General features: G+C 38.5%; 1 protein-coding gene across 1 annotated transcript in view; it reads left to right on the top strand.

The window, feature by feature from the left end:
- USP14 (ubiquitin specific peptidase 14) overlaps positions 1-22,635 on the top strand; it is a 30,681-nt gene that overhangs the window by 6,684 nt on the left and 1,362 nt on the right. The window contains exons 4-14 of the mRNA XM_038389985.2: positions 551-655; positions 2,806-2,909; positions 5,755-5,813; positions 7,806-7,936; positions 8,358-8,438; positions 9,352-9,431; positions 11,836-11,950; positions 15,294-15,359; positions 15,705-15,797; positions 18,802-18,930; positions 20,754-20,814. Coding sequence (XP_038245913.1) covers positions 551-655; positions 2,806-2,909; positions 5,755-5,813; positions 7,806-7,936; positions 8,358-8,438; positions 9,352-9,431; positions 11,836-11,950; positions 15,294-15,359; positions 15,705-15,797; positions 18,802-18,930; positions 20,754-20,814 — 1,024 coding nt within the window. The remainder of the gene's footprint in view (positions 1-550; positions 656-2,805; positions 2,910-5,754; positions 5,814-7,805; positions 7,937-8,357; positions 8,439-9,351; positions 9,432-11,835; positions 11,951-15,293; positions 15,360-15,704; positions 15,798-18,801; positions 18,931-20,753; positions 20,815-22,635) is intronic.

Consider the following 22,635-nt stretch of genomic DNA (forward strand, 5'->3'; position numbering starts at 1 on the left):
GATAAATTAGTTTCCCTTGAATAGTACTGGAGTATAAAAGACTTTTGACTTTGAAGGGTCAAAAACAGAGGGAGTTTTCATTAATTTTTTAGTCATAATTGGAATCTGATGTTAATTAGAGCTGTTTAGTAGAAAAATCTTGGCTACTGACTGATAGTGTCCAGGCCAAATGGAAACTTGCATAAAAATACTAAGAAATTTTTCCTATTGTGCATTTTTTACTTAATTACAAAGTTGGTAGTACTGTTTAGAGATTAATGAACTAAAAGCCTTTTCTTAGTTTTCATGAAAGAAGGGTGATTCAGTAATTCAATATAAATATAAAAAAATAAAGCGGTAGATCACTTCATTTTTTGTGTCATTGGTTAGCTTTGTCTTTAGAAACAATAATACAGTATCAAATAGACGTTGTAAGAGAGCTGTTTGTTTACCTCCAATAGGAGATACCTGAAATTACTAAATTTTAGAGGTTTGCAGATTTCTACCTTTCTTGCACTTATATTTTATGGATGTTGTTTAATGTGTCTGATTATATCTGCTGTGTTTACAGGGGATGACCTTATTAATGATGGGCTCTGCAGAGGCACTCCCTGAGGAACCGGTAGCTCGACCAGTCTTTGTAGAAGACATGACGGAGGAGCAGTTAGCCTCAGCTGTAAGCATATTTTGTACCTCAGAATCCTGTTGTTTTGGATAACTGCACTTTTCAGTGTATTTATAACGTTTATTTAAAAGTGGATGTTAAACTATAGTATATTTAGTTATCATTTTTAGTATCTAACAAACCTGAAGGTGTTGACAATGTAATGTGACTTTGGAGGAAATGGTAAAAAGTTTATTTTAAATTATAGCTCATTTAACTAATATCATTTGGCTTGAACCAACCTTATTGTGGGGTAGGCATACAGTAGAACCTCAGAGTTACAAACTGACCAGTCAACCACACACTCATTTGGAACCAGAAGTACACAATCAGGCAGCAGCACTAAAGGAAAAATAAGCTAATACAATATTCTGTTAAATGTAAACCTCTTTAAAAAAAAAAAAAAAAAAAAAAAGGAAAGCAGCATTTTTCTTCTGCATAGTAAAGTTTCAAAGCTATATTAAGTCAATGTTCAGTTGTAAACTTTTAAAAAACAACCATAACATTTGGTTCAGTTATGAACAACCTCCGTTCCCAAGGTGTTCGTAACTTTCAGGTTCTACTGTAGTACAAACTTCCCAGATGTCTCTGGAGAGGCATCTGAAGCCAGACTTGTATCGTCCTTGTGTTTTTGATCCTGGGCTTCTCTTGAACAAAAACTGCTAGTAGTGTCAAATTATTTGGAGGCTTTTCTATATTTACAATAGTGCACCCTGAAAATATCCTAGTCTCCTTTTTATGAACATTGGTTCCTAGTTGGAAATTTGAAACTCCTTTTTTAAACCGTTGGAGTAGAAGAAATCTTCTTTGAGAGAAGGATCTGGGCGGGGGGAAAATGACTTAATGTTTGAAAACAAAAGTTTCCCTAGTTTGGGATGTGTTTTTTGTTTGTTTGTTTTTTTTTTTTAAATAACATGAATAGTTTTGTTTGTCCTTAGTCTGAACTAGGAACTCTTTATGGTATTTTTTTAATTAACGTAAAACAGCCATGCTGACTTTTGAACAATGGCTACTGCACAATTATAAATATCCATATGATGATGGCTTTGTACTTCAGGACTGATATGTATTTTAATACTTGCGTAAGATCTGCCTATGGTCTAAGAGGAAAATAATTGATACTTAAATTATATAAACCTTTGAGACTAGAGCTATCCAGTCACTTAGACTAAATAAATAATAGAGGTGAACAAGGAGACATCAATCTTGGATAAAATTTGAAGGACTGTACATGTTACTTTTTCTCTTACCAAATTTTATGTCCCTGAATTTTTGATATCTGAATTTTAAATATGCCTATACTCTGTGCTGTTGGCTTTTTTAACAGAAACACTAACACAGATTGTGTAGCTAGATTAATGCTTTTTCCCAAGAATTTATCCAAATGCGTAATTGACTCATTTTGTACAAATCAATTTTTCCTGATATCTGGCTCGCTTTTAATTAAGTGTTGCACAAATACGTTATGATATTTTGTAATTATTTCTAATGGTTCCTGAAATTGTTATGGTCCAGATATTACATTAGTATGACCATTTTCTTCTTTTAAGTCAATATTTTTAAAATGTAAACTTCAGGACCTCAAATTCAAAAAACTTTTTAACTCCTCCCTGTAAACTAGTGATAAAGCAAAAGCAATATTAACAATTTAACTATGGATTTCATTACTTCTCAGAGTTCTGCTGAGAACATAGACATTGTTTTAACATTGATTTGATTATATTGCAATTATCCTTAACACGTATGCAAGATTATCAAGGCAATTAGCAAGATAAAAGATATTTTAAAGTTTGAATTTGAGGAACCTCTGTAAATGTCTTACTTTTAGGAGATTTGCCCTCTAAATTTCATTCTGTTCGCTATACCAAAATGTACACAAATAAAATGAAGTACTCTTTAATGTTTTTAAAAGCAATAAAGTGCACTAAAAGGTAAAATACTTCAAACTAACAAGATAATAGAACTAAAAATAAATACACTTTTTATAAAAATAAATTTGAATTAATAGATCTATTAGATAAAATTTGATGTAAGATGATGGTTGATCAGGTTTCTTTAATTTCAGATCTGTCCTAACAAGCTACTGTCTGAGTTAGTGTGTATACCAAAATAATTTCAAATGTCTCTTAAATCTTCAAGCACTATGTATATTTCCTTGGCAGATGGAGTTACCATGTGGTTTGACAAATCTTGGCAACACTTGTTACATGAATGCTACAGTTCAGTGTATCCGCTCAGTGCCAGAACTGAAAGAGGCCCTTAAGAGGTAGGGTTCAGTCCAAAAGTACTAAGATGAAAATTGTTTTCTTTGGATTATGAAGTGTCTGTGTAAAACTGTCGTTTTAATAGAGCTACAGACTAATAGAATCATTGTGTTGGTTACATCTTTGTCCTTACTAAGAGGTCACAGCAGCTGCATATTTATAGGAGCTAAAATATTTTTAATAGAGAATTGGTTCTGTCTCACTAAAAAAGTTCACATCCAAATTCTGATGCAGTCTACTGCAAATAAGACTTCATCAACCTGCCTAAACAGTTTTTTGTGAACTTCGATCATCTCTTTTAGCATTAACATATATTCTGTTTTCGTCTAAAGTATTATCATCTCTCCTTTAAAAAAAAAAAACAACAAAAACCCACACAACAAAAAACTAAAAACCTGTTATGCAGTTAACTTAAACAATCCTATTCCTTTGCAAAAACTTTTCCATAACTCTATCCACTAGTTTGTTTGCAAACTGTCCAATTACAGATTATATAGCTTGTGATGTTCAGTATGTTACATTTTGTTGGCAACACAATGAAAGATTTAGTTTTAGAAATCCACAAGCATTTTTTTAGTACACTTGGTACTTCCTAATTTTCCTGACTCTTCTAGATTGAGGTCTGGAAACAACCAATTTCTACACAGATTTAATTGTGAGTAATGCATGAAGGATTTTGCTACCGTCTTGAGGGTCAGCAAGATAAATAAATCTGTTCTTATAGACTTACCTTTGGAGAATTCCAGTGAGAGAGCCAACAGGCACACAATATGAGAAGTCTTTAACACTCAAGAATTGTGGGAATAGTGGTTATTTAGGCAGGATTACTTCACTCGCATAGAATGATCAAAACTCTTGACACTTCTGCACTTGACTTGGTTTCCCCAGTACTCCTGAGTGAATTCTGTGCCAAAAAAAATTCAGTAAATTTTATTTGTCAATAAATAAATGTGGCGGCTCCAGCATGGCAGTGGGAGCACAGGCCAATGGCTGCACGGAGATGGGAGATCACCCTTCAGGTCACCCTCCTCACCTGCAATCCCGGGATGTGGATTCAGTGGTGAGGCTGCACCTAACCCTGAAACGGCACGAGGGCCGGGCCTACCCCAGAAACACCCCAGGGCCCTGCCCCTCTGTACCAACTGTGGGCGGGCAGGCAGGCTTAGCCCAGCAGGATCTAAGTATGGAGGAGTTTATTATTGAAGGGATTGAGGTGTGGGGTTGAGAGGGTTCTGGGTGGGGCAGTTTGGGTGCAGGAAGCTCACTGGGGTCCAGATGTGATGGGGGATGGGGTTACAGCTGCAATTGGACTGCAGTGGATCCAGGTGAAGGTGGTTGGGGCTCGGTGGGGGGTGTCTGGGTGTGGCAGGGGGGTTTGGGTGCTGAGTTGGTGGTCTGGATGCAGCTGGTTGGGGTTCAGTGCAGAGGGGGTCCAGGTGAACAGGGAATGGGGTTTGGGGTATGGGTTCAAATGCGGGGGCTTATCAGGAGGTGGTCTGGATGCAGGGGGTGGGGCTTGGCAGGGAGGTGGTCTGGGTGCACTGTTGGGTCTGGATGTAGGGGGAGGAGCTCGCTGGGGGGTACAGATGTAGGGGTGTGTGTGAGGCTTGGTGTGGAAGTCTGGGAATGGGGGCTTCTGGATGAACAGGGAAGCAGCTACCTGTACAGTGACCCCTCCCCATGCAGTTGAGGAGCAATGGGGCAGGAAGTGGGAGGGAGGGATGCAGATCTTCCTGCAGCTGGGGAAGGTTTTTGGGGGTGGGTCTGACCTGGCCTCAGCCACAGCTACTCTGTGCAGGGAAAGTGTGATCCTCCCCCAGCCCAGATGGGACTGCAAGCTGAGCCCATTGCAGGGTAGGAGCCACCAAGTGGGGCTGGGGAGGTCCAAGTGTGGGGTGGGGTTGAGACTTGGGTAGAGGAAGATGGGGGGAGGGGAGATCTGAGTATTGGGGGAGGGGTCTGAATGTATGGAGGTTGGGTGGACAGGGGGTGGGTCTGACCAAGCACCACCTGGTGAGTCCCCAAACCCTCCCACCCCCTCCCCACACAGTAATTTAGCTCACCGTTGGCTGCCCCAGGTGCCCGAAAGGATGCACCTGAGCTGCTGGGGAGTGGCACTTGACCGCTCTTGCAGCTTCCCTGTCAGAGTCATTTTTCTCAGGGAAGCAAAGAAATCTGCAGGGGACATGAGTGCAGAATTCCCCCAGGAGTAACAGGTACAGTAATACTGATTATCCAGATACTTATTCAAATTAATTGCCTTCCGTTCTATTAAAGAATCAAGATTTAACTGTTAAAGTAATGAGTCTGGCATAAACGTTGCCTTGTAACAACTTTGATAGCTGTTTCTAGGCTGTAAAATTTAAAAATTTAAGTACACTGGAAAACTGTTCAGAAATAATCTTTGGCGGAAATCCCATAAATCTTAATTTCAGTCAGGAAATCTTTTTCACACTTAGTTTTAGAGCTGTATTTAGTATCTTAAATATCCCATGGGTTGTGTCAAGATGTATCCTATAAAACTAGGAGGATGCAATAAAAGGTGGCAGTATTCTATCTTCTGGGAAACCACAACCATTTGGTATGCATCCGATGAAGTGAGCTGTAGCTCATGAAAGCTTATGCTCTAATAAATTTGTTAGTCTCTAAGGTTACACAAGTACTCCTTTTCTTTTTATCAAGTTCAGTGAATCTACCGAGAACCCTTTTTCAGAATGTTTTTAAATGTCTGTCGGACCATTTTATCCACTCCCCTCTTCTGTGAATTAAAAACCTGGTGTTTATTTTTAAAAATTTATTTTATATGATTTAGTTTAATTGCATGCAAATTATCTGAATCTCTTTTAGGTATGCCGGTGCCTTGAGAGCTTCAGGAGAAATGGCCTCTGCTCAGTATATTACTGCAGGTCGGTATTTGGATTAGAACAGAGTGTTTTTGCTATTATGTAACCAGCTGGAGTCCAGGATTATTGTTGCAAGTCTTTAATGTCTGTTTTTCTTTGGAGTTTATGCCTTGGGAACTCCAGAGCACTGAAGGGTTCATTTGAACCTTTACCACCTAATGTACTTCTAAGGACTAGACTAATCTAGCATACTTTTCTGCACCTTCCAAAACTTACTCCAACAAAGGTACATTTGGAGTAGTGTGGGTTACCCACCTGAAACTAGGCACAATCTAGCCTTAAATGTAAAGCATCTTATTTCTTAAGCATGGTTTAAAGTAATTGGGACTTTGTAAAGCACTCCTCTCCATCATTTGAGATGAACACTTTCCATGTAAACATTTGAGTGGACAGTTCTTGTTTTTCACTTAATAGTAGGTTATAACTGTACTTCTGGAACTCACCATGCCAGTGACACTACATTCAATAGATGTTATTGGTCTTGCAACACCACTGGAGTAATATTGACTGCTATCCTCAATATGCCATAATCCTTACCCTAAAAATCATAATAGTGTCATATATTTAATCTCCAAAGGGAAAGTAACATTTTATTTTGGTGGTGGTGATGGTGGTCTGGGTAGCAGGAGCTCACAAAGGCCCAGTATCTCTGAGCTCTAACTAGAACTCTAGTTAGACCCTTTACATTTGAACAAGGGTACTACTTGTCCACTTTGTTTTCTTTTTTTACTCTATTTCATTGCCCCACTAAGATGCTGGGCCAGCACACTGGGATTTCTACCAGTCCATTTAAGGAAAAACAAAACAAAATAAGAAGGAAAGGTCCAGTTTGTGGGTATGCCTGCTGATCGAATTTTGGGGTGGTAAGTTCAATGGTTACTCTATACAACCATGCCTGCCCCTTCCCCTCTCACTGCCTCTACTTTGTGTCCCTTATTATTTTCTTTTGAGGTGACAATGTTGCTTCTGAGGAGTCTAATACATTGATAAGTAAATCCTTAGTTAACTCGTTGGTGCTGGGCTGGTCAGGAGCTCCTGCATGACACACACGCATTTTTTTTAATGCCTGTGTCATATTGAGATAATGCCTCTTGGAGTCAGTATTTGAGATGTTGGATCACAGGGACAGGAAGAAACTGGCCATAAAATTTAGTTCTTTTTGTTATAAAATAACATTAGCTATATCCATTGGTATAAAAGCTTCATGCCTCAGTCTCCTTACCTGTAAAGCCTACATCACAGGCTGTTGTGAGCAGCAGTCAGTGTTTGTAAAGCGTTTGGAAACTTGAAGTGCTGTATAATGGTTACATTTTTAGAAATAAGATTAATATATGCAGCTAGGAATGGGGGGAAAAGGGTGTGGGTGTGTGTTGCCACTCAACATATTCTTAATCAGCATTATCCACTACACTGCAAATAGCTTTGAACTTTCTGCACTAGTGTACATTCACTTGCTTTTCATGGGTGCGAAGTTTAAGAATTCTCTGAAGAATTTTAAGTGTGGAAAAATCAAGTTTAGATTTGGTCCTATCAGCAATAAGTGACACTTAAGTCACTGTGGCTTTCAGTTATAGAAAGTGGATCTTAACCTGAACACCTTTGTTTTTAGGTATAGACATGTTACAAAGACGTTGTGCTTCTGGAGTGTGTTAAATAGTTTTTGGTGAATGACATTTCTATTTGTGGACTGTTAGTGAGGAACCAGCTTCAAGTGGCATCAAAGGGCAAGGCACTATGTGCCTATCCTTTATATTTGGGTCATTTGTTATGCCTGCGTAATCATGTTTGCAGGCACATTTTGCATCTATGGTACCTACTGTGAAACAATTTGGCCCTGTGGTGAAAAGTTCTAATTTGACAATTAAATAAGTGTTCCCTTTGATTACTGTTGCCTTCTTGCTGTTCATTTTAACTACTGGTTTGCTGTAGTATTTTAAGTTGATTTTTTTACATTTAATTTTTTTATTTTCAAAACTCACTTGCTTTATTTTTAAGCTCTTAGAGATTTGTTTGATTCCATGGATAAAACGTCCTCCAGCATCCCACCCATCATTCTCCTGCAGTTTTTACACATGGCCTTCCCACAATTTGCAGAGAAAGGTGATCAAGGCCAATATCTCCAACAGGTAAAGACTTTCACTTAACTTCCAATGTATTATACAATGTCCAAGGAATACATTTCTGGAAAAGATGTCTTTATCAAATATCTTATTCTGTCATAGAATACGGTTGCAAAACATTAACTCAATAGAAAATTACTACTTCTAGCTGTTGAAGTCCAAATATTATTCTGTAGCCTTTTGTATCCCAAAAGCTAGATTTTTTTTTTTGTAGGTTATAGAAAAAAGTTGCATGAAGAGTCAAACACCAGCTCAGCAAAATGAGTGTTTTTGGGATGGCAATAAGTTCATAGTTCATGAATTGTCAGATTACAAATTTCATGTTATAATCAGGGGATTGATAGTAGTTTCGTAAGAGTACATACCTAAAATCATAAATGCCAATTACTGGTATCTAGTCAAATTTCAATATTCTGTTTTTTCATAGGATGCCAATGAATGCTGGGTACAAATGATGAGGGTACTACAGCAAAAGCTGGAAGGGATGGAAGGTGATGCTCTTATGGAGGTAATAGAAATCATTGTATTATTCTGATTCTGACTATAGATGAGGCTATAATACAGTATTCATGAGTTATATTCTTTTTGGGTGGGTACATCAATAAATAGTTGAACAAATTTCATTAGGTTGGAGCACTCCCAAGTTCTCCCTAGGTTATATTTATAGTCTAATAAATGAAATTGCCTTATGATGTTGAGAGCCCAGTGCAAGGCCCTCCATACCACTTAAATCGCATATTGGGGTGCCTGTGCTATGGAAGACGTCTCCATGTTGGCCCTACATAAGCCAGTGTGGAAGACCACAGGATCCATGCTTATGTGAGTCCAGTGGCCCTAACATTCTATTAATTTGATATGATGGCTGTTTCTGAAAAGCATTATCATGCTTTGGGATTCAGAGAAGGATGTCAGCAGGAATGCTGCAGCAAACAGGATTAGCTTAGTCAATTCACCGAGAACTTTATTTCCTCCAGGGTAAGGGTGAAACTTCCCCCAAAGAGTAGCTTTAAAAAGAATATTTTGTGGAGTGTCTTGGTTTACAAAGGTCAGTGATAAAACAGTTTCGTTTATAGTTTAAAAAGTATTATAGAGAACTCTACCTTTCAGTGAAAAATAAAGTGATGCTGTTTTTAATAAAGACATTTGCTGTTTCTTGCCAGTATTATGGTCTAAAGAGACTGCTTTCACAGTAATTAAATGCTAATGTTGTTGTCTAGTCTAAATCTTTTTCACTGATAGGGAGACTAAGCAGATGAAATTTCAACTTACCTAGTTTTCTTGTGTAACCATAGGTATGTGTTCTTTTGGAATGAATAGGCATTCATGAACTAACTTTTAAAAGTACTTAGTTGTTGTCTGCATGGAAGACATTGTGTTTTTGTTTGCTACTTAAAATTATAATAAAAAAACCTGTTTTGCAGACCGACTCTGGAGCTTCAGCAGCCGCTTCTAAAAAGAAGAGTTTAGTTGATCAATTCTTCAGCATTGAATTTGAAACAACGTATCCTAAGGATTTTAAGGTCTAAAGAGCAGTAGTGATTTAGTAACTCATAGTGGGGAGGGGATTTCACACATAACGGATAACAAATGAAAAGCTTAATCCAGAAGAGGCTAGAGAGAGAAGATACTTGGGGAAAAAATGCATCTGTATTGTAGAAGTACATAAAAGCACATCACAAAAATTAGAATAAGCAGTAACGGGGAAAAATGGTACCTTTGGAAACTTTTTTTAAAAACAAAACTTAAATATACAATGGTTCTTCTCTAGAAACTAATAGCATTTGAAATTTTTTGCCTCAGGAAATGCTGACAGTCTACTTTTACATGGATTCCAACGATATCGTAATACAAAAGGGACTAGATGGCCACGCATTTAGTCACTAATTTGAGGGTTGCTGATGTTCATAGTCTACTCCACGTTTTGTATATTGGTATCCCTTCCCTGAGGAATTTCGTTAAATGCAACAAATATATAACAAATAAGACTCACACCATCAGGTGACTAGGAAGTGGATTCAACATACGATTTGCAAAGAGTAGGGTTTTTTTATAGAAAAATAATTTGTTTTGGGAGGTGGATCAAGATTGACATGCCCCATGGAAGTGGCATTTCAGGCATAGTGTACTATTCTTGAACACCTACCCATAATGAAACTGAGTGCATGCCATATTTGGGCCTGCGGAGTTTTTTGTTTTTTTTCTTTTTTCTTTCCCCTGGACATATGGGGAAGGACCTCAGGCAGTTTTTAATTTTTCGCTTTTCTAAGATGTTGAGAGGGAAATATCTGTTAAGATCAGGGTAATCTTATACAACTTTCTTGATGCAGAGTCAGGCGTTAGATCTTTTTGGAGCAAGAAGGCCATGCTTTTCTGCTTTCATACCATGGACCTCATTTTAGTTTCTGAGCCCATAAACTGTGGGTGGAGGAGCAGAATGGTAAGAGAATAGATACATAGGTCAGTGGCATGATACGAGTCCGCAGAAAGTTTGGAGTGTAGCTTGGAGAATGAGGAGAACATAGTAATGGAAGGGCATGTGGAACAGAGATGAAGGTGTAGGAAAGGAGAAAATTAGCTGATAGGGAGACTAGGAGGTGCATGGTGGAAGGAACTGCAAATGAGGAAAGCCTGGACATAAGTGATCCACTATCAACTAGGTCACCTGATAGGAAGAACAGTGAAAGGAGGGGATGGATAAAACTACAGAAGAGGAAGTGATGGGGAGACTAGTTATAGAATTAGGGAAGAAAGAAAGGAAGTTGAGATAGAAAGGGAGAAGGTATGGAAGGGGATGTGTACCATCATTAAGGATACGATTTAGTCACGTTAGTCACTGATTCAGTGACTTTACCGGATGTCTCTGACTTCAGCTGTCAGCGGCTGAAGGCGGGACTGTGTACACCCCTCCTTTCCCCATGGCTGCTGTTGGGACTGTGCGCCCCCTCTGAAGCTTCGGCTGGCGTTGCAGCCACGATTACTGCTCTTCTCCCTCCTTCCCCTCCGGCCCCCCAAAATAATGGCTGGTGCCAGGCCCATGTGCCCCTCCTCGGGGCTGTGCCCAGTGGCTGCAGCCAAGGCCATGCGCCCCTGCTCTGCAGCCTCTGGGCTGGAACCGTGGCTGTGCTCGCTCTACTTCCCTCTCTCCCCCCACAAACTGTGTCTGGCGCTGAAGCCAAAGCTGTGCCCCCTCCCCACCCATGGCAATGGGACTTGTTCTGTCATTTCCCCCCTCCTCCAAATGGGGCTCCAGCCATCATTCCTTTTCCCTCCCTAGCCTTGCCCCCTAGTTATTTTTAGTAAAGTCACAGACTCCTTGAACTCTTGTCTGCAACGTTTAGTAAAAATATCCAGGATAAAATCTTAACCTTAACCATGATAAAATACCTATCAGTTTTCAAAGAGAAGGCTGTTCAATGGTCTAAAGAAGTGGGAGGAGCCTGGGAGATAACAGATGTAGAAGAACTTAGGGCAATTGTCTCTACTCCCCTCACCCACTGTCAGTGGAGCGTAATATTGAAGCTGATCCCAGGATTTGATATTGGCAAACTAAATAGAGCAGCAAAATGGCCTTTTGCAAGGCTAAGTGTCAACAAAACGTGTATTGCGAGCTATTGCTGTTTCCATGGACTAACACTCTAGCCATTAGACTGGTTAAAGCAGAGAAGAGTGGGTGGGGATTTATTTAAGAGAAGAGCTTTTCAGTGTTCCAAATCTTAGTAGTTTCTTTCTGATATTAAAACCACATTTATGTAAAAATTAAGCCTTTTAAAGGGAGGAATAAAACTGCTATCTAATCAGGAGTTTCAGATTATATTGACTGATTTAGTATTCCATTGATCCTACTCATGTAAATAGAGCAATAGTTCAGCTCTTAGGGTGTGATGGTTTTCCTTAATTGCGTGAAGCATGAAATGTACAGAAGCAGAAGAGGAGGAAGTAACTAAAGGAAAAGAGAATCAGCTTCAACTTAGCTGCTTTATTAATCAAGAAGTCAAATATCTTTTTACAGGACTTAAATTGGTGAGTAGTATTAAATATGTCTTGTTTGATATATATTTTAAATTACCTGTATCAGTGCCCTTGGCTATCAGAGACGATATCTGACAGCAAGCTTCACTTCCCAACTGTAAAAGGTAGCTGACCTTTTTGAGTAGAATATGGCAAGAGGAAAAGGGGAGATGAATTGCATATTAACCAAAAAAAACCAGAGCACTAGCTGGAACCTGACATAGTGCAGCCAGAGATTGATTTCTAATTCCAGCTATTTTCAGGTAAATCTATTGATCGTGCTTAGGGCTCTGTGTCTGTCACAGAGGTCATGGAAGTCGCGGAATTTGTGACTTCCTGTGACCTCCATGACTTCTGAAGTGACTAGCGTGGCTGATCACAGGGCTGTCCCTGGGGCCAATTACTCAGGCAGTCCTGGGGGCAGCAACACCGGCCGCTGCTGGAGTGACTCTGTAGCTAGCCGCTAGAGTGGCCCCAGGGTCAGCCGCACCGCTGTTGCTCTGGTGGCCTCGGGCAGCTGGCCCCAGGGGCTGCCTGAGCAGCAGCCAAGACGGCTGGTTCAGTGGCCAGGGCAGCAGTTGGCCCTGGGGCTCTGCCGCTGACCCCCAGGGGGTTCTTTGTGCCCCCCATCGGCAACCCTAGTGACAGCAGGCCTCCTGGGGCTTTCCCCCTTCCCCCAGCAGCAACCTGAGCGGTAGCGGGCCCTCTGGGGTTTCCCCGCCATCCCCACCCAGTATGACGGGAGCAGCAGCAGCAGCAGGCCACCTGGGTTCCCCCACTCCGGATTCAATCGGGTAATCATGGTATAAGTCAAGGAGAGGTCACTGGCAATGATTTTTTGTTTCTTGTCCGTGACCTGTCCATGACTTCTACTAAAAATACCCATGATTAAATTGTAGCCTTAATCATGCTGAATTGTACTCCTAAACTATCATAGGGTTTGGATAAATATTCTCCTTTGAACTGAGACCAAAAAAACAAATGACCTAAATGCTTGGAGCATGTCTTTCCAGGAATAAGGCCAAGTAATTTGTACTACTGAGAAAAACATGTAGGTAGCACCATTTGTAATTGCAGCTATGTTTATCAAGTCGGCCATTGTTGAATTTGCCACCATCTACACCTGGTTTGGCTGTTGGTGAAAGAGCTGTCATACCGAGCAGAAGCATGCTGACAGGCAGAGCAAGCAGAATGCCAAATCTGAGATCTCTTTCTACATAGATGGTGTAGGGGAATGCTAAACTGAGATACATGGAAGGAAGGGAGAGGAAGGAGTATCTGTTAACTCTCCCTACTTCCTCAGCAGCCAAACTTTCAGATTTTTTCTTCTACTTCACTCATCCAGTGGCAAATGCTAGAACGGTTAGTGTACTGTCAGCAATAAATTCTGAGGAAACAAATTTACAGCAGCATAAAGTAGAACAACATTTAAAAGTGAGTTATTAAACACTAAATTAAACATTAAATACAACTCTCCTGCAAAAATTGCAGGGCTTTCCTGTGAATTTAAGCCTAACATGCGATATTATATGCATGGCCTAGATTACCACTAGGTATAGTATTTGTATAAAAGAATAGTACTTTAAGAGTTGTTTACATTTTATAAATTATTTCCACAAGAGTTCACTGTTGTTTGTGAAAGAAATAGTGTATATGGGGTGAGAAACCTTAGATAAATTTTTAAAAAATTACATGGGTTTCATCTAAATAGAAGTAGAGTAAGTAAATTTCTCCAACTAGAAAAATCAAGGGTAAGGCTGAGAATTTTCTCTTTTTGGGACTAGCCACCTGAGGGAAGACTGACCTTCCAGAATTCCCCAAACTTATAAACTTGGGGAGAGAAAGTCATGACATCAACCTGGCCACTCTAGCCTTTTACTAGTCTTAGTCTGTACATGAAGGAGGTCCACGAGCAAGAAATGCTGTGCCAGCAGAACATCGCTGTCTGGCTTATGAACGGCAATTCCAGCTCCTGCTCTGAGAGCCAGAAGACTGAACTCAAGAATTTGCCAAAAAAACCCCATTACCTTAAGTATCATATTTTTTCTTTTCTGTTTCTTTTGTTTTTATTGTCTGGAGACATCCCAGTCTATTTTAGCCTTTTTGTTTTTAGGGTGTGGCAGTATGCATGCATGAAGTCCACATGAGGAAAGCACCGGAAGGAGAGTTCCTTTTGATCCAGACAACTCTAAATACTTGCAAATAAAACTATTCACTAAAGTGTGTTTAAAAATCCTGAAAGGCATGAAATTTTCATCTGTAATTTCTGAGAAATAAGAGTGGTGAAACTTGTGTTTATAATGCACGTTAACAGACTCCCTTGATGATAACTCTGAGGGTGGCGGAAAGAAAGGTAGCTGCTACAAAAAACTGAATTCTAAGAAGGTAGATTTATAATTAGCTCTGAGTTTGTGCTCTAGTCTAGACATTAGATGGCTTTGGTTTCAGTATTAATCAGCTCCAAGTTATAAATCTGATTGACTTTGGTTACAAATCCCAACTAATCAATTTTACCAAACAACCAGCAATCTCCTTAGAATCCTCTGTAAAATGTGTAAGTATTGACTGTTTTTTGATATTTGATTGATTTAACTATGATTTTAACCCCAGTCCAATATTGAGACTAATGTATTGATTTAATAGTTTATTGCTTTATTCTGTAGTTTACTATTAGTTATAGCTTAGCTTTGGTGATATATTTTCTTGATCTTATTTTTAAGTGTTGTTAAACTTTTATACGAAGATGTACTTGATCACATTTCTTTTAATAATCATGGTTCCTAAACCTTTAAGAACCTAGATGGATACCAGGTGGTTAATCTGAATGTTTTATCAGCTCCCCCTAATTAGTCTTTGGTTTTCATGTTACTTGGTTTTGTTTGGATTTTACATTTGTTTTCTACTAATGTGTTTCTAAATAATTCAAACAGTGTTCTAAGATAAGTCTGTTACTCAGTTCAGGGTTATCCTCTTTTGTTAATTACACTGATATAATAGTAATACTGTAAATATTTTAATTGCTTATATCTAAAATCTCTCACTGCACAACTAGTTTATAGCATTAATTTTCTAATGGGGGAAAAAAGCTTGATGTTAGGAGATAATTGTATGGTATCTTTAAGTTAAGCATCACAAATGTTTATGGCACTGAAGAAAAACATGGTCCTTGTGTAGAGAGTTCTCCTATTCTGAGCTCTTCTAACATATCAGGCTGTAGCAACCAGGTAGAAGAGTACACTTGGTGGAATAAGAATTAGGGTAAAGATTGTATATGTTCCATACAACTGCTTTGGTTTTTATGTTGTATAGGTGTGCATTAGTTCAGTGCTAATATTATCACTAATTTCTTTCACAGCGTCTTCAAGAGGAAATCACAAAACTTTCTCCAACATTGCAAAGAAATGCTCTGTACATCAAATCTGTGAGTAGTAATCAGTCATTGCTATTCTTGTAATCTTATTAACTTCATCATGTTGACAAGAATTTTTTGGCTCAAAACACTAAGTTGCTGTTGGAACAGAATGTGTTGAACCTTTGCAGATTTCCAGAACCAAGAAGTGTAAAAAATCTGAGCAATTTATTACTTTATTTAATCCAGAGGCTCCAATCAAGATGTAGCACTTTTGTGCTAGGTGTTGCACAAACACATAGAAAGACCCAAGTCCCTCCAAGAAGAGCCTACAATCTAAGACAAAAATGCTAAATGTCTAAATTCTCTGTGAAAATCTGAAGTATAATGGATCCCTCTAAATATTTTCTTATTTAGTCCAAGATTAGTCGTTTGCCTGCCTACCTGACTATTCAGATGGTTCGATTTTTTTACAAAGAGAAGGAATCAGTGAATGCCAAAGTTCTTAAGGTCAGTAGCAATCTTCATCAACATTATATTGAAGTTTAGAGTTTTTATACACTTGGAGATCAGAATTTTATTCTAGTTCGTTAACACTTGCAGATACTATTCTGTTGAAGTGTGTTTGCTCTCAAATTACTCCTTATATAGACAGAACATCTTAATTCCAAAAGCATACAGTATCTTTGAATAAAGAAATATATTGAAACTGTCAGAGAAACTACATTGTCAAATTAAATGTTGTTTTTTCTGAATGGGACTGAAGTTAAATTGCCCTGATGCTATTAAGCATTTTTTTATCCTGATTTTCACCATTAGTTCAGAGGAGGATGTCACATTTGCCACTTTGTGGCTATCTGTTTGGGGTGAGGGCTTTTGCTTTCAGCTTACTCCCCAATTAACACTCTGAGGGGAGAACTTTCAAACTTAGTGGGCCCCTGATCTTTGACTGACTGCTTCATTTGTAGTGTTCAGGCAGCAGGGCTGCTTAGATTACTTCCTGACTGTCAGACAGGGAAGAACCTGCCTCTCCACCTGCTTTTAGGAAAAGGAATGAAAAAGAAAATGGAAAATATATAAAGTAAAGGCTTGTGTGGCCCATTATGATATGACTGGGCCTCCAAGAAAATGTGTGCACATAGAATGGAAGAAGGATGTGTGTGAAATTAGAGCAGGAGGGCAGAGGCAGCTTTAGGTATAAGAACCTTGTTGGGGCTTTACTTATTTGGAGGGACCTATAATCCTCTACTGCTTTGACAAGTCCTAAGCAAGCCCACTCTCCCTTTCCTGAAACCCACTGAAAAGCGGCACAAGAAAAAAGTCTTGCTTCCTTCTAGCATGAAGTAAAAGCTGGTTTTGTGAGAGGTGGGAAAAGATCTGAATGCTTGCATGTAACAGATCCTATATTTAGTACTCTGTTTTGGATAGTGAGACAGTTTAGAGGTGAGTAGAGAGAGTGCTGCAATGAGGCAAGATGTGAAGGTGTGCATAGCTATAGAGCACAGAGTGCCAATTTATATGTAGCTTGTTAGTGGGGTGTATACATGGATTTTTTTTTTTTTTTTTTTTGCACAACATATATGTATCTAGGCTGTAAGTGTGTTTACTTGTGGTGGTTATGCATGTTTTTGTCCTCTAGCTATGCCACTACAAAATTGCACAATAGTGATTAATGCTGCTGCATTGGGCCACTTTTGAATACACAGTTAAACAGCAGAAATTTTATAGTGGACATAAGTCAATTAGATTTCAATTAGAAAAATTTAATACACACAAATTTACAAAATAATTCACCCAAGAATTCAGGACAAGTTCTATGCCTAGTTTTAAGTTTCTATCATTTTTTTAGTTTAGACTGCAAGTATACGTTTTTATGCTCAGCAACTGAAAAATAGCCATGCATGTGGTGCCTAATACAATTAGATGCCATTAGTGACTATGCAACTGAAAACATAGTAGAAATAATGTAGTTAGCATGCCAAAAGCCAGTTCTTTACTCCTCATAACTTTAATTTTACTTGCCTGTATTTAAAACCAACAAAGTGACAATTTCTGATAAACATTGTCACATGCTGTGTTTAATTGAGAAATTCAGCTGTTTGCACAAATATCTGTCTCCCTTTTGGAAGGTTCATGTGGGAGATTCAGCATTTGCCAAATTAAAATAATGAAAATAAAAACATGGATATGAGATACAGATTGGAAAGTTTCAGTCCCAAAGGAAAGCTAAGATTTAGTGAAAATGGAATTATGATAGAAACTGAGCTTCAAACATGATAGCACTGAGAATGGCAGGGGCCAATTATGTGGTAGTGGATGGAATAAAAGAGGCCCTTTTCTGCCTGGACTGGTTCTTCACTGCCTTGTCGCAGGCATCTGATTTGCTGACAGGAACAGGTTTCGAGGAATACTCAATGAAAGCTCTCCCTTTTGTGGAGCAGACCCATTAACTGACTGGCATTATCAGCTCATGGAGCATGGCCTGTTCTTTCAGCCATTGAGCTGAATAGAGATTGAAGAGTATGGTTTTCATACTCTTCACACTCAAATGGATTATCTTATTATCTTATCAGATAAATATCTATTCCTACAAAGGTGAAATGACACAAGAACTAGGAGTCGCCAAATGAAATTAATAGGCAGCAGGTTTAAAGCAAACAAAAGCAAGTATTTTTTCACAAGGTGGACAGTCAGCTTCTGGAACTCCTTGACAGAAGATGTTATGAAGGCCAAGACTACAACAGGGTTCAAAAAAGAACTAGATAAATTCATGGAGGATAGATTCAGCAATAGCTATTAGCCAGGGTGGGCAGGGATGGTGTTCCTAGCCTCTGTTCGCTGGGAATGAGCAACAGGATCACTTGATTGCCTGTTCTGTTCATTCCCTCTGGGGCACCTGGTATTGGCCACTGTCGGAAAACAGGATACTGGAATGGACCAGTAGATGGACCTTTGGTCTGACCTAGTATGGCCGTTCTTATGACAGCAAGTAGTACTGTAAAAGAGTAAAATAAAGAAATAAAGCATTCATTAATTGTATTTAAAACTAAATTATAAATTAGTATCAGTAAGTGATTAGGCAATCTAAACTGTAGGTTCAGATATAAATAACTGAATCCCATTGAGATGTCAGTCATTCAGTGTGTCTACAGAGAAAGGACTGTTAACATGTAAATGTGTGTATTAACTGTTTTTAGCTTGTTGCAGCTTACACTGCATTATCCTGTTACAGAAACACACATCAGCGCTACCCCATATGTAGACATACACAAATATTTGTAGTCAGTTTTTCAGCAGAGAGCTAATCGGACAGTTGTGTGCATTTCTATAACGTCTATGTGGACATCTTAAATTATTTTATACTTTTGAATAAATCAGGAAAAGGCTGTGTCAAAAATATGGCTAAGTGCATTTAAATGATCAGAGGGGATTGGCTTTCTATGAAAAAACACTTCTTTAATATGGAATTCTAAATTGAGCTAATAGCCTGACTCTCTTTGTAACTTGTTCCTAGGATGTCAAATTTCCTCTTATGTTGGATGTGTACGAGTTATGTACATCAGAACTTCAAGAAAAGATGGTCCCATTTCGGTCAAAATTCAAGGATCTAGAAGACAAAAAAATAAATCAGCAGCCAAAGAATGTAGGTTACATGAATATTTTTTAGCCATTTTGATTTATGTAGTATCCTAAATTAATGTTTGGTTTCATATAATCAATGAAAGTGGGACAGCATGTCTTAAAACTAATATGTATAAGTGGTAATTTACAAACCTGCATGCTGACATAATGGGCCATAGTTTGAATTTTTTTCATGACTTAAAAAAAAAATTCTTGGATTTGATAGATTAATTCCACAAACTGTTCACGGAAAAATCTCCATCTTAGCTTCTATGCACAATTGTAATTGGTGAGATGAATAGTAGATGCTTTAGATTTACTGAATAAATGAAAGTGATTTTTTCAATTTCATAAATTGATATATTCAAGCAATTTAAACTGTAGTTTTGTGGGCTGTGAAAGCTGCTTATTATGTAAGAGAATGTTGACCTGGTTATACCAATGTGCTTTAATATCAGTCATACCAACTTTAACTTAAAAGGACTTGCATATAAACAAGGCTGTACCCAGGAATAGTGATCAGATTACAGAACTTCAGCTTTGTTTCAAGAGCCTGGAGTAAACGTGTTTCAAAACTCAAAATTGGAATATTCAACAGTATTTGGAAAAAAAAAAACCTAATCTGATTAAAAAATTCACCTCACACAACGTAAAAGTCTCATCCAGAAAAACAATTCCCTTAAATATTACACATTTTTCTCATTACCTATTTAAAAACTGAGCAAAATGTTTCCCATACATACATGTACAATATTGTCTAAGTGTAGCAAAGCTGTCAGCATCATTGTTTGAATGGAAAAAAGTGCTGATGCTAGCTCTTACATGGGAGCAACTTGTTTGTTGCAATTCCCTGAAAAATCAACTTCTAAGAATTTTAAGTTAAATCACTCTTACCGGACAAATATTGTTTGTGCTTTAATTTCCGTAGATGGACTGTTCCAAAAATATGGTGCAGTTGATCTTTTTTTGGCGGATGGAGACCATTCATATAGAACGAAGTATTTTTTGCTATGCACAAGTACTTTCCATAAATATGTAAACGGTGACGTGCCCAAATACTGCTGCTTACTGGCAGATCATTTAAATCTCAATAGAATGAAGGGGCTCTCTCAGCTCAAAATCCTAAAGGGGTGACAAGTGGCTGTGACTGGTATTGAATTGAAGAGCGGGTGTAGATGTGGTTTTATTGGCTCAATAGTATGTTTTTAAAACTGCTAGTTATTTAGTGATGTGCTTTGATTTTGTTACAGCACAGGATATTTCTATAAGCCATTTTGTTGTATTCTGTATGGTACACTGATTTAGGTGGTTCTTTAAAAAAAAAAAAAAAAAGGGGGGGGTTTTGTACATTAAGCTATACCATTGTATAGCTGTTGCTAAAGTTGGACTGTTCATATCCCAGGCCCTATCAGCTTTCATTTCAGTCTTTAGAGGAGGAGGATTTTTTTCCCCTTTAGATGGGGGGAGAAGAGGGGTTTATTGTGAACAGAATTGGTTTGAATTTAGTTTGCCTCCCATCTTTTTATTTTTCTTTCTAGCCTCTCCCCTGCTTTCAGAGTTGACCCTAGCAAGAGATGAAAACTTTCTATTGCAGAATCTTGTTGGCAGTCCAGTCCATTTTCACATTTTCTGCTGCTTATATTGTCCCTGTTGGGTGACTTTTGGGTGTCCACCTCAAGATCTTACTGGTGTCATTTTCATATTGAGCATATTTTGGAAATCAGGTTCTATTAATGTGTTTCATGTCAAGCAAACAATCTCTCTTGAAAGATGTAGGCCATACATTTTGATACAGGTAAAATAAAGCATTTTAAAATTAATCATCAAAAATTAACTGTTTTCCAGTCTAGTAAAGGTGACGGTGCACAGAAAGAAGTTAAATATGAACCATTTTCCTTTCCTGATGGTAAGTGAATTTTGAGAGGTTTAATGTCACTTTAAAACTTGTATCCTAATTAAGCAAGGGCAAAATTATTTTGTATATGGGGGAAAATCTCCCAACCAGATAACTTTATTTTTCATGACTTTAAAAATGAATTATCAGAAACCCTGATGCAGTGTAATGGAATGGAGAGATTAATGGCAAGTGGAGGCATGTTTGCTATCTATCTAAGACACTTCATCATAGGAGCCTAATATTCATTCACAGGACAAGCAGATTATATGCTGTGCATGGAGAGGCAGTTGCATTGTGGCATACAGTTGCTTTCCAAGTCTCCTGGCTGGGAGTTAAAAGTTGAAGTCCAAAGTCGGAACTTAATTTAAATGGAAATACTTAGCTTGTAATTACCATGTTTTGAACTAGTAGACTCGACTCATTTCTCTTGTAGGATCCAGGCTTGGGATGCAAGCAATGAAAAGTCCACTTAGGCAGCAGGTAGCATTGTAAGTTCAACTCCCACTCTCTTGTAGTGGTGGTTTGACACTGAATGGACAGGGGCAGCCAGGGAGTGGGATTTATTGGTTGTAGAGCATTCAAATGATGTTCCATGGAACAGATGAGCACTGATTGCTTCCACAGGGACCATAGTGCAGAACTTCTGAAGGACAAAAGAGATGGGTGGTGTGAGCTCTCATTCAGTTCAGTTGCTTGTCTTCTCCCATTTCAGATGCTGCTATCCATCTGTGTTCATCCAGGTTTTTCCACACTTGTGTTTACAATGATAGAGACTGCCAAGGAAAACCTCTCCCCTTTTCAGATGTATTTAAGATGTAGATTGAAAAGTAAAACCTCAATGTGTGTTGTTTAAGCTCCATTTAAAAAAAACAAAAAAACAAAAAAAAACTAGGCATTGTACCAATGCTTTCATTTGATTTTAAGAAATCACCACATAGGGAGATACTGCCAGTACTGAGCTGCTGATTTTTAAGCTGTCTTCAAACACAATGAGAGATGGCATATGTCATCTACATACTTTCAGTAAATAACCATGTAATAAAATTTGTCCATGTTTCTCTCGAATTTCACAATAAGAATAGGTGCAGGAACTTCAAAATAAGCATATTAAGGGTATGTCTTCACTACCTGCTGGATCAGTGGGCAGCGGTTGATCCAGCGGGGATTGATTTTTATCGTGCCTGGTCTAGTCTAGGTGCAATAAATCGACCCGAGCGCGCTCCTGTTGACTCCTGTACTCCAGCGCTGCGAGAGGCACAGGCAGCAGTCGACTCACCACAGTGAGTCGATCTAAGTATGTCGACTTCAGCTACATTGTTCCCGTAGCTGAAGCTGCGTAACTTAGATCGATTCTCCCTCTCTTCCCCTCCCCCCACCCATGTAGACCAGGGCTAAGTTATCATGAGAAAAGAGAATTGTTTCCAAAACTAATGTTAGCAGGTAAAATGAGATCTGCTTTTAAGTTCAGCATGCTCTCAAAGGTAGCTCAGTGGACTCGGCAGGATTTCTTCTATCCTAATTCAGATTACAAAATCATTTCCCCTTTTCTAAAAAAAATAACCCTAGTAAATAGTTGACTTAAGTGATGCATTTAGTGTGGTGATAAATTACTACATGTGAATGGTAGTGATGTCATTGGGGTTCCTTTCAAGTTGAACAGCATGAATGATGGCGGTTATTAAATCTGCAAAAACAGCTGTTCTTTATTTACCTGAAATGTTATATTTCACATTGACTGTAGAACCATTCTGTAACCTGCAGTAGAGAGCTGTACTTTACTCTGCATTTGGGTTTTGATGCATTTGACAACCGATGTCAGGCCAGTACAAT

This window comes from Dermochelys coriacea, chromosome 2 (genome assembly GCF_009764565.3).
Source record: "Dermochelys coriacea isolate rDerCor1 chromosome 2, rDerCor1.pri.v4, whole genome shotgun sequence".
Taxonomy (NCBI): domain Eukaryota; kingdom Metazoa; phylum Chordata; order Testudines; family Dermochelyidae; genus Dermochelys; species Dermochelys coriacea.